The sequence below is a fragment of the Scaptodrosophila lebanonensis genome, unplaced genomic scaffold (assembly GCF_003285725.1).
Source record: "Scaptodrosophila lebanonensis strain 11010-0011.00,11010-0021.00 unplaced genomic scaffold, SlebRS2 tig00000056-arrow-arrow-pilon, whole genome shotgun sequence".
Classification (NCBI taxonomy): Eukaryota; Metazoa; Arthropoda; class Insecta; order Diptera; family Drosophilidae; genus Scaptodrosophila; species Scaptodrosophila lebanonensis.
Genome location: NW_022060549.1, coordinates 1 through 12,616, shown reverse-complemented (window position 1 = coordinate 12,616; position 12,616 = coordinate 1). Strand labels below are relative to the sequence as shown.

General features: G+C 36.5%; 1 protein-coding gene and 1 long non-coding RNA gene across 2 annotated transcripts; both read right to left on the bottom strand.

Moving 5' to 3' along the window:
• Window positions 1–8,851: 8,851 nt before the first annotated feature.
• Window positions 8,852–9,665, bottom strand: LOC115624469. The gene is made up of 4 exons (XM_030519172.1): window positions 9,591–9,665; window positions 9,075–9,540; window positions 8,933–9,000; window positions 8,852–8,855 (listed from the first exon to the last, which is right to left on the bottom strand). Exons 1-4 carry the CDS (start codon window positions 9,656–9,658, stop codon window positions 8,852–8,854), a joined length of 606 nt encoding a protein of 201 aa, XP_030375032.1. The 5' UTR covers window positions 9,659–9,665.
• A 1,623-nt stretch (window positions 9,666–11,288) lies between these two features.
• On the bottom strand, window positions 11,289–11,755 carry LOC115624471. The gene is made up of 2 exons (XR_003995472.1): window positions 11,656–11,755; window positions 11,289–11,605 (listed from the first exon to the last, which is right to left on the bottom strand). It is a non-coding gene; the product is annotated as an uncharacterized LOC115624471 (long non-coding RNA).
• Between the last annotated feature and the right edge of the window lie 861 nt (window positions 11,756–12,616).

The following is a 12,616-nucleotide window of genomic DNA, read 5'->3' as shown; positions in this document are numbered from 1 at the left end:
TTATTATTTCTCTTGAACAATTGTATTTAAACAAAAGTATTTCAGTATTTCTTAGCATTTGCAGCTGGAAAAGCAACTTCGCTTCAAATAGCTTAACTTTAAAATATTCAAATATTAAAATTCTTACAATAATACAAATTTGTGTGTAAACTATTTACAGCTTTATAATTTAAAAGAATCACAGCGCGGTGTCAGCTGTTTATAAAAAATGTTGACGTATTTAATTGCCCATTTAATTGAAAACCCTAAAAATATAAAACCGCAATTTTTTAACTTTAGAGAAGCCTTTCATACTGATTTGATAGGAGGATCAAGGAGAATAAGTTACCTTCTTTGTTTTAAACCCTATTCCTAAAGGGTAAAAGGGTTAACTAGTTTTGTGCGAATGTAACACACAGAAGCAGGAGTGAAAGACCTCTAAAAGTATATATATTATTGATCAGTATGACAAGACGAGTCGTCCATCCGTATGAACATAAGAATCCCGGACATTATAAGAGCCGGAATGATCAAACATGGTATCCAGATTCTGCGAAGCCAATTCAAACACACACTCGATTTAAATTGAAATTTCCGGCACATATTGAATACTTTTTTTATATGTGTATAGTATATATAGTACTTAAAATTCCACTTTCTGTTAATGATTACATTTAGAAAGCATTTTATTTTGTATATCCATTTATTTCTAGATCAGACTAAAACTCCAATATACAGACAAGTATGTTTCGCTTAGCAATAGTCAGAGTTCGCGAAAATTTCTTTTCTTCTTTGAAAACTGTCCCGCATTGCCAATTATAAATGCGTTTGATATTATAAATGCGATCGTCTAAAACTTAGCTACGTGCCCAAAACCACGTCGTCCTGATGTATTTTCCCCCATTTGCGCACTTTGATTGGCCAATAAAAGCGAGTCGAACGTATTTTTGTGGTTTTTCATGCAAATTGTGACGCATTTTCCATGAACCAAAATATATTTGCATATTAACAGGGGATGGCCGGAGGCACTTGAAATATTTGGTGCCTTATCAAACGTAGGTGTACTATACTGGTAAATGGGTCAGCAGCATTTGAATAGAAATGTAGAAATTTGAAGCTCAAATGACTCATTCAGCAATGCAATAAAACTGTCCGAATATTTAACAAAATAAATGTCAATGAGATGCCAATAAAAAAATTAGTGTGTCCGATTAAAGAGTGGTATTTGAATTCAATAGAAATGTTCTGTTGGCTGTTGTTGGTGAAAAGTATTGATTTCACTTGATTTTCCGCTTTTCATTTTATGGCACTCGGCACTTGTTATGGGAAACTGAAACTGCGCCTAAACCAAAACCCTTCACAAACAAACAAACAAACGAAAACACACAGGCTATCTGGCTGGTTGGCAGGCAGGCAGGCTGGCAGGCAGGCAGTCGGCACGCAGCTCTAGAATAGCACTACAGGTGAGAGGAGGTGGAGGCAGGTTCTTGGGCAGTTGACACTTCATAAGTTGGCCACAAAATTATACATGGTATGAGCATAAGCAAAGGCATTGTCTGCGGTCTCTGGCTGCGTCCCGCTGATCCCGCAGTGTTGGCCGCCTTGGCTGTGGGCCATTGGGTTTCGTTTGCAGGCGTCGTCATCGTCTTCGTCGCCGTCGCCGACGTCTGGCTGGATGGCCAACTTACGACCAGTTATGAGCTCGTAAATTATTAGTTTCTTATATACACACAAGATATATTATATATATATATATATATATATATACTACTTATATATCCGACTTACATTTGTATTTCTGTGGCGAGCATAGCTCATATTCCCTTTTGCTTTGGCATTTCCTGCGAAAGTTGTAAAAATTGATTGTGATTGTGGCCCTTCTGGCCAAGCGCCAGCGACCAGGCGCGTCGCGATATATTAATTCAATACGCAAGTCATAAAAATTGTTTGCAAAGATCCGTTTGCTTCTTTCGTCGTCGCACATAAAACTTGTTTGTTCACGCCTCCAAGTACCTTTCATTGGTGCGGTCAGTGTCCGTCCGTCTCGTCAACATCCTGCGGCTATTTCCATTGATTTTTCGGTAGTAATAAAGCTGTTTCAATTACTAAACGGTTTTTATTGCCCAAAAATGGAGTAGACTTAAAAGCGAACAATTAAGGCAGCTATAAATGATCAGACAGAGTTGACTGTTCAATACTCTGATTGCACTATTGTGAAGATCTTAACAATTCTGATTCTGATTAATGGAGATGGTTTGGGTTTTATGAATTTTATTTAAACATTACTCGCGTAGAATTGGGCATTCTGTTTATTTTCTTAGATCGTCAGATGGCTAAGCATCCGATTATGATTTTTGCTGTTTTTTAATGATGTAGGTGTGGGCTATAAAGTATTGTAATTTAACATAATTCGTACAAATGCGAACATATTTAATTTATTTACAAGCATAAATTGATCACAGAAAGCAACGAAATCGTCAGATGCTTAAGCGTCAGATGTTTACTTTCACAGAGAATTTTTTTTTGCAAATACTTCATTCAACATTTAAAAGTTGATTTATAAATAGCCTTAAAATGGCTTTTAAGGGGCAGTTTATGGTACTTTTATTAAGTACGGTTGGTTTTGAAAGATTCCTTTAATTATACAATTCCAAAATGATTTACCAGGAAAGAAGCATGAAATATTAGAAAGAAATGACTTCAACGAGTACGTAATCAGATCTCCATTGTTATCGTTTTCAAAAAACAATTCCATAGAAGCAAGTTATTAGCTGGCAGCTCATATTTATTATATTTTATTAATAGGAAATTGATTTTTAAATTTGTTTATTTATTTAGTTTAATATACTTTTTATTTCTCTATTAAGTATCTATTATTGTTCCACCCCTCCTACGCTTTCGTCCAAACATTGGCAATAATCGAATGGACCCTTCTCTCGAAGGGCTACCGAAGTGGGCTTTTGAAGTTCTTAGCGCCGAGTTCTGTTGTTCGCCTCAGGCACAATGCACGCACATACAGCTGCCGCCTTTATTCTTCAAAAGTTAATTAGCTTTTAGATATTATAAAGTTTCAGAGCTTATATAATCATGCAGCAGAGAATTCAATGGAACTTAAAGGTGGTCGGTCGCTGCCAAGCGCAGGCAACTCGTAAGCCACTATTAGGTAATGCACGACAAACGTTTGAGTTCGATGTCGGAGGCTGTAAACCGATACAACGGTAAAGTTGAAATTGATATATGGGCTTTAGATAATTTTGACAGTAATGCCGGTAAAGATTATTGAGATATGTCAACGCTTAAATATGAAATTCTTACGAAACTCGAACTCCAATTCTCAATTCAGTCGAACCAAAGTTCAATGTCAAAATCAGTTAAAGACGGGGCAGCGTTTCGTGTCAAGTGTTTTTTTGGGCCTGAAGTTGATGCATCTTTTCTTTATAGCACTTTTCTTGGGTTTTTGTTGTTGCTGTTGTTATTCTTTCGTCATCATCGTTTGCATTCGGGAAGTTGTGATATTTTAGTGAGTTGGAATTTTTTGGGACGCGCCCAGCGGGCCCACCTGTTGTGCAATTCAGTTGAACTGCAGCTCATTGAGTTGTAATTAAAAGCGGTATTAAGCCGACTTTGCGGGCCACACAAAATGCCAGAATGCCGGCAGAATGTGTCGCACATAAATCTCAGAAGTGGACAGCAGCATAGGGGGGTGGGGGGAACATTGATTCATCACTCGGTCGGCGCGCTAGAAGGGTGTTTTGGAAAGTCAAACAAGGCTATCGCATTACCCAAACAAGGATGTTAGAGACAACTTTTCCACTCTCTCTCTCTCTCTCTCTCTCGCTCTGTCTTCCTCTAGAACAAGTTTTGCGGCTTGTCTTCTAACGACTTGGGCTGCTGGCACTTGATTTATGCTGCCAACATGCGTCCGCGCCGGCCAACCAGGAAAGTAGTTAACAATGGCAGTCGCTTATGAAACGCTCCAATTACATCACTCAAACTACAGTTAAAGTGCCGTGGCAAGTGGCAGAGTGGTAGTGGAGTCTGGAACGTCGCTTGGCTGTCACATTAGGCCTTACTAATCACTAGCCAGCCTCTATGTTATCGCACAACGAGATCTTCAAAGGATTAGAGCAGAGTCTCGCCTCTCCGCCATAGGATGTTTGTATTAACGGGTTAGGAATGGCTTTCCAACATTTTACAGCCGGCGCTTGGCCACCAAGACACCAAGCTACAAGAAACTACAAATTCCAGATCTTGCTAGATATGGTTGCCTACCTACAGCTCTCTAACGATTCTCCTTTTAATTTTATTAATTGTTATTGCAGCGAAATGCCATAAATTGTTGTTAACTGATTTGGTTAATAGGCGCGCCGCCTATCGATTTCGTCTAACAATAAAAATTGCTCACATTAAACTCGAACAAGATGCGAGACAGGTGGCATACAAGACTAATTGAAGGCCCATCGACGGCTTGAACTCTCAGCTTCTTAGCTGAAGTTTCTGCCAACAATTGAAGGCTTAGGCGGCTCCGACTTTGGTTGAGTGGGAAAATGAAATGAGATAGAAAGTACGAGATAGTCGAAGATTGTAAAGGTTCATTCAGAAAGAGAGCTCTAAGAACAGTAATGATTTATTCTAGAATTATTATCATGAACTGTTTAACAATTAGAAATACAAGTTTTTAAAATCAAATATTTTATCTGGAAAAGAATATGTTTTTATGGATTATGAATACACATATAGTATTTGAGGAATTAAAGCGGCCTCAAAAATAGCGAAATGGAAATTTTATAATATGATTTATTCTAGAATTATTATCATAAACTGTTTAACAATTAGAAATACAAAGTTTTTAAAATCAAATATTTTATCTGGAAAAGAATATGTTTTTATGGATTATGAATACACATATAGTATTTGAGGAATTAAAGCGGCCTCAAAAATAGCGAAATGGAAATTTTATAAATGAATTATATGAGTTTTTGAAATAAAAAAATATTAAAAAAAATTATTATCTAAAAGTATTTCTTCAAAATATATAAAAAATATATAAAATTTTGCCCACTTTCATTATTATATTATTATTATTATGACGCACTATTTCGCCTTAAAATGGAACTGAGCTGGATTTGTTGAAGTGTTTTCATTGATCATAAATATTTTTTTGAAATATTTTTAAATACATCGTGCATTATATAATCAACATTTTAATTTTTAAATTTAATTCGGCCCCCCCTTTTGGTAAAAGCTGCATACGGCCTTGTCCACATCAACATAAATGAAATTAGTCGAAGAAGGAACATATTTTTAAACAAATAGGTGCGTGCTTTCTGGTATTTAGGATACAATTACCGAATTCTTAAAGAGTAGAAAACAAAATTTCATAGTATCTTTAACATGTGAAGACTAACATTGGAAGGCTAGAGTCTTTATCAAAGGGGTGTGGGTTTGGAGGATAACGTTTGGATGATATTTTAAAGAAAATGTAATCAATCAATCAACAATCCATCATAGGTTGACATTCTGATGCATGCAAGACTATAACAAATCTGTATAATCTTAATTTATTGGATATCCTCCTTTTAATATTAAGACCATCCCAGCCACTGCTCTAACTGTGACAAGTCAAGGTTCCATAGGTATTCAAGGTGTCATTCGTTAAATTACAAGTGTGTTATTCATCTGAAAGAATTCCACTAAATTGCTCAACAGTTTCTCATCGTAAAATCAAGTAACGCTCCCCATCAATTTGCCAACAAAGAGAATAGAGGGAGAATTTATTAAATTGCCATCGATGGCTGCCAAATTAAAATGTTGAGGGCGTAGCGTGGCAGAACAGAAAAATCGAAAATGGTGTTATAAAATGTGTGACAGATTTCTTTGATATATAAGTCTCATAAATTAGCGTTCATAATTAAGGAGACCTCTTGGGCGTGGCATGCCAAATGGCAGCCAAGTGGCAGCCAAATCAAATACCAAATCAAAGCGAAAAGCATAAATATTTTGGCAAATTAAATGTTATTAATATAGCTGTCGTCATATGGAGAAAAATCGCCAGCCATAAAGATCGGCATGGAATGCAGTCGTGAGGCGCTCGTTCTGAGACGTTCGCGCATGTCTGTTGCGCATAAGTTCTGGGCTCGAATGCTACTGACATTAATGGCTTCTCAAAAGGCGCCAGCTGCTGTGAATCACACGAATATATAAATGCCTAGGCCATTGGCTACTACTCTGTACAACTGGAATATGGGTCAGTCAGTGTTTGGATGGGCTCCATAAATAATACTAAGACCATAAAATAAAACATAAACTGCTCGATCATAGAACACCAATTTAATGGCCTTTGTCGCATTGGCGCCTCAAAGCTGCACAAATATGAACCAGCTCGTAAATATTACTTAAAACAACTAGGGAAACTAAAGTCGGGTGTCCCGACTATGAAATACTCTATACATATGTGTAGAATAATTATGCGTGTATGTGTGTGGTTCCAAAATACACATTTTCTGCGTATTCACATAAGGCGCCTGGGACTAAAATTTTGTGTTCCTAGGTCTTATAGTCTCCGAGATATAGGCGATTTTACGACTGGAAAATCGGGAAACCCCCCATAGGGGAAAAGTGGGGGGAAAATCAAAAAAATAAAACAAACTTGCACAGCGTACACACGTAAGCCATCTTTGTGCAAAATTTGGTGTCTCTAGCTTTTATAGTCTCTGAGATCTAGGTGTTCATACGGACAGACAGACGGATAGACAGACAGGGCTAGATCGACACGTCTTGTCTCGCTGATCAAGAATATACATATATATGTATACTTTGTGGGGTCTGCCACGCCTCCTTCTGCCCGTTACATTTTTCAGCTCGCGCAAGCCTAATATAAATATACTCTTATACATTTCATGTACAGAGTATAAAAAGGCAGCTCCGAGTCGCTCGCTGTCTGGCCGGGACATTGGCCATGAAGAGAAGTGTTTGCTTCGATGCCATTGACAAGGCAAAGGCGCAACTTTGTAACTGGCCGGCTATTGGCAACCTGTTGGGCTAGTTAGTGGCAATATTATCAATCAAATGCTTGTGTGTTTTCACAATTTTATGGCCAGTTTATGGACAGTGGAACGCCTTGAGGCGTCTGTTCCAGTAAATAGTTAAGCTGATCATTGGCCATTGACCACGCCCTGTTTTATGTCTGCATAAACTATCAAATTGTGAGGCTGGTAGTGCCAATTCGGAGCAATTATGGATGGATCTACTGTTTGGAAGGCGTTTGAAACTATTCCTTAAGAAAAGTTCGCAGCGACAATAATTGATTCGGAAATTAAGTTTAGGTTAGGTTGAGGTGGCTGCCACGCCCTTGAAGGCTAGAAGGGACCTATTTCAAAACTAATTTTATTTAATCTTTAATCTCTGTAATGCAACACAATAAATAATAATAAACATATATACAAGTATACAACAAAAAATTTGTGTGTCAGGGAGACATGCGATTGAAGTGAAACTTCGTGGTTCGAAATCGATGTAATCGATGTTCACAAAAATGTTAAACATCGATTTGTTTTTAGAGAGTCGATTAATCGCATAAAGTCAAATGCACACCAAAATTTACAAACTATTACTTGAAATTGTCGCTGATAATGTCTTATTGAAAACGAAAATTATTTTTTTTCAGCTTTACGAGTTAAACGATTTTATTTTTGGGGGAAATCGAAAAAAAATCGAAAAGGATCGCCAGATCGTCGCCACTTGTGTCACAGAAAAGGTTGTCGTTCGAGCAGACAAAACCCTGAAGTAAGAAGTTTCACTTCAAAAAATAAATAATACAGTTTTTAGAAGATATTATATTCGTTTCAAAAAAGACTCAGTATGTACTTATACTGCTCTGGTTTCTACGGCTCTGATTATAAAGGCTTAACATCCACAAAACGGCACTGACTTCAATACCTTAGTTTACAATTTATTTGTTGGATCAGTATATCATATATATCGTAATATTGATCTATATATGATGCACGCATTTATTCTTATTAATACTTGGTCTGATAGAAGACCCAGATATAAGACCTCTACATAGCATATAGCTGATCATATTATAGTGTAAGTTTTATAAAAATTAAAGCCCAAGTCTTATTATAATTTAAGCCCAAGTTGTTAGTCTATGGTCATAGTTTTCAATGTATACCTGTCAGATATCAATGATCATACTAAAGCTCATAATTCATTGTTCTACTCGAATCATTTTAAACCTTTATTCATTGGAATTTTGAAAGTTCAAAGTTTCCATCCTCTCACCAAAATAATATTTGGGAACTTTCCAGCCTTGCTATGTCTGTGAGATCAATCGGGAAAGCTATGTTGGACAGTAAGAAAGAAAATGCTACTGGCTTTTTAATCGTTTTGATAGGATCTACTTGTAGCTAGGTCTGGCTGTGTGACAACTGATCGGATAATGGCCGGTAAGTATAGCCTACCACAGAAAAAAACTCGCTCCTTTTTAGTTTTTGAAATAATTTAGCTATTTTCCAAGTTTGCAAATAAGACCTTTAATCTAACTTTTTCGCATGTAAGGTCAGACTTACAATTACTTGGAAACTTTTCTATATAGAATTAAATTTGACGGACAATATGCCTCGAATTATTGGTATGTTGTTGGGTTTATTGCAATTGATTTAGTGGATAAACAATTAAAAGCTAAGTTTTAAATATTTTAAAGAACATAATAATGTTTGCGTTCGTTCGTTATTTAGGTAAGTATGTTAAGTTTTGTGATGTCAAGCCTCGGTGGCTCTTAGGTCTGTAGGTTTTGGTAGTACAAATCTTTTGGTTCTACATGTGGAAACACCGGGATAACAGCTTCCACTGCTGGCCAGGCTAGATCTTATCTGAGTATTGTTGAGCATATAGTCAACGAGTGTATTATTCAGTCCTTGTAGAAGGCCGAGTGAGGTCGAGGACGTACAACGTGGGCGTAGTTTCTACATAATTCGGACTGATAGTAACAAGGGCCTCATCGGTTTTTTGGGAAATCTATAAATGGAAGTAAAAACATAAACAAATCTATTTGAAACGTTTAGCCAGCCATTGAGCAAACAATTGAAGACCCTCGACCGCTGTGTGGACTCCTCGACGGCGCGCTGCGTGTTGTTGCCCACGGAGGAGAAGGTCGGCGATATACGTTCCACAAATCCAGTCCAATGCATCCGAATTATGTGCCGCACATTCTCGAGCAGCGGACGCTCCTGCAGATGTGAGCGCCTTCGCTCCCACTCATCGTCGGGCATCTGAAGGGGCTCTTCGGCGTTGGCCGTGGTCGGCTGCCGCACCATCTCGAGTGGCAGGGCTTGGGTGCGACTCAGTTTGTGGCGCTTGAATATGCGGAAAAATCGCTGGAAAGGCATCACACAACAGGCGGCATGCCAGAAGGTTCGACGAACGGCATTACTCTTGCCAGGAGCACGTCTCCACTTTTCTTGGCCGCCAGCAAATCGCCGAGCTTGGCGCAAATACCGCTGACGTCTCAGCAGCTTACGACGTCGATTGCGACGCTTCTTGGACTGCCAATTGAGCCTAAAATACGATTACATAATTGCTAATTTGTTTCAAATATAAAGGCATACCTATGGGAGTCCAAGAGGCGTCGCATTTGGCTGTAAGCATCTTCAACATCCATTTCTAAAACTGACATTACGTGGGAAATATTTCGGTGACTTACGTAAAACATATATTAAAAATTTTGTAGCCTGAACTTGTCGAGACATTGAAGCAAATAAATACAAATACTTGCTATCCAATGTAATACTACTTAGAATATTGTTTCTTCAACGAAAACAAAGCTTAGAAAATTAAGAAACATTCGTATTTTTTGTCAACAAAATTGGTCATTTACTTGTACTTATTTAAAACGTTTATTTATGCTTTTCAGTTATAATTACCTCAGAACTAAGAAAACACTTGTATATTTTACGAAACGTTAAGAAATATTCTTGTTATTATTAAACAATCTTTAGCATTTCTTTACTAAAGAAAATTACCTTCATCTAAGAATGACATTTTTTTTAAACAGTTCTTCTAATCTGATACCATTTATGAAAAAATACCTTCATATTAAGAGAAAGGTATTTTAAACTTATTATTTTAGGAAAATGTATTCCTCTCTAAAGAAATGATTTTAATAAATATTTCGCATTTTATTTAGAAATTCATTTATAAATTCATTTCTTCGTTAACGATTTTTTTCTAATCTAAGAAACTATGTTTCGAAATTTCAAGGCATGGTTACCTTTATATCTATACTAATTATAATTATAAAGAGTAAAGATTTGATTGTTTGTTTGAATTGAAAAGGCTCCGAATCTACTGGACCGATTTAATGGATTCTTTCACTGTTGGGAAGCTACACTATCGACGGTGAACATGGGCTATATTATATTTGCAAAAAAGGTGTAAAAAAAAATACCTTAAAAAGCTATCTAAAATGAATCAGAAAAAAAAACATAGAAACACCGTTTTGCAGGGTTTGCAAATAATAAACAAATAGCAAACAAAAAGTTTGCTTAATAATTAAAACAAGATTAATATACATAATTTAAATAATAATATCTAATTTAAAAACAACGAAAAAAGTAATAATGCGAACTTATAACGTCGACGCGCTTCTACTTTAGATATAAGCTGTGGCGCAAAAGTGGGATTAACTAGTTGGGAATTTTATGTGCTCCATATTTAAAATATAAGCATCGATGTTTCGGTTTAATGTTTGTGGGTTTCAGTGTTTCCAACTATTTAGAAGGAAAAAATCTGTTTTTGACGGAAAGGAGAACGAAAATTACAAAAAGCGGAAAAAAGCTAAATGTATTTTTAAAAGCCAGAATTCCCGCTTCCCGCAATTTCGAATATTTTCCCGCAATCTCATTTCAAAAACAAACAGGGGACGGGAAAAAACACTGGTTGGCAACACTGATTTTATTTATTGGAAATGAAAGACCGAAACTGTATTCAGAAAACATATATTTCATTAATGTTATAAAAAGAATTATTAGCAACACAGTTTTAAGAAAAAGAGTTTTCTACTTTTTAGAAAGTATCTTCCATTCTAAAAAAATATGTTCATTTATTTCTAGCCTAAAATTTAAAAAAAAAAGTTTTTGAAAATAGGGCTTTAAGTGCAATTTTCTACCGGAGTATTTCTGGAGTGTTGTCTTCAGAGAAGAAGAAAATAAAAATTCGTTAAGTTCTGAAAGTTGTAGAAATATATTCCACAGAGCGGGTATTTTCATGTTCAAAGTGAAGAATGTGCTATAAAATAAGGAAAGACGTACGACCCAAAATTAATATTTATTAAGAAGTATCCGAAATATGTAGATTATACTGCCTTTAATGGCGCACGCATCCAACACAGAAGGGACAGCGATTATTATGGCATCTGACTGGTGCCGATCGGCGCTGACTATAGTGGGGTCGACGGCTCTGGTGCTGCGGTCTCTCCTCCGGAGGCGCTAACCAAGCTAAGGTGGGTTGAATGATCTTGTACCAGACGACCACAGCAATTGGATACAAAATGGGAGCCGCAATGCAAACTATACAGGGCATGGCGCTAATTCTTTGAATTGGAATTTTTTTGCTAGAAATTTTGCTGCTAGATAGAAATGAATGTGTGCACAGAGACTGTAAATTCAAGCCTACCTTGTGTGATTTATAATTAGTGTTGCAATTGCAATTGCAATGGAAAGAAAATATTTACAAATCAATTATTATGATTAGCGGCTGCTGCAACTCACTTCCAGCATAATCGATCACCCAGCTGGGTGGCAAAGGCGGCAAAAATTTGCATACATAAAAGCGAGCACTCATGACGAGTGTTGTTCTCTGCCATCAACAACAATAAATAAATGTTCAGAGACAAAAGACAGCGGCATTTTTGCATTACTATATAGCATTCGATACGATCTAATTGATTTGATTTGAAATGTTCCGCCTCAGCCCGTTCTCATCCCAGTAGGGGCAATCATGTCGCATTGGCGCCAATTTCGCGTGCTCGCATATTGTTGACAGACAACTATTACAATTTTATTAACATAAATTATTGTTGTTTTTTATTTGCTGCAGCAAAAATCAATAATGCTTAATGCCTGACGGAATTCCATAGCGTCTGAGTCGCTGCCTAAATCAGTTAATTGCCTGAATGCACTTTTGATTGGCAACCCACTCGGCTCTAATATTAATTGATGAAGTTGTGCGGCACTTATCACCAAATGTTTGATAAAAAAACTAGTTGGTAGCCATTATACGAGTACTACAGTTGTTAACATTTCATAAATCGGCTCAGACGAATTGCAAAAACCCATTACATTTATGCAATTTCACATTAATTGGGTAACCGTTTCGGACGTCTTTAAACATTTTGAAATATTTATATGAGCAACAATTTTCCAATTTTTTAAAAATGTAGTCTCACTCTTAAATATCTTTCTTATAAAATTTGAGAGTGAGTTGAGAGAAATACTACAAATTTTTCAAAAAGTGTAGTCCCACTCTTCAATAACTTTTTTATAAAATTTGAAAGTGTGTTGAGAGTAAACACTATAAAAACTCTTATACTCTAAAATTTTATTTCGATACCCAAATAAACAGAAAAGTTTTTACA

What these genes read in the sequence shown, in the direction of transcription:
- LOC115624469 (XM_030519172.1), bottom strand. Translation starts at nt 9,658, where the DNA reads ATGTCAGTTTTAGAAATGGATGTTGAAGATGCTTACAGCCAAATGCGA. An exon ending in CGCCTCTTGGACTCCCATAG is followed by an intron (nt 9,541 to 9,590) that starts GTATGCCTTTAT and finishes ATCGTATTTTAG; the next exon opens with GCTCAATTGGCAGTCCAAGA. An exon ending in AGTCCACACAGCGGTCGAGG is followed by an intron (nt 9,001 to 9,074) that starts GTCTTCAATTGT and finishes TTCCATTTATAG; the next exon opens with ATTTCCCAAAAAACCGATGA.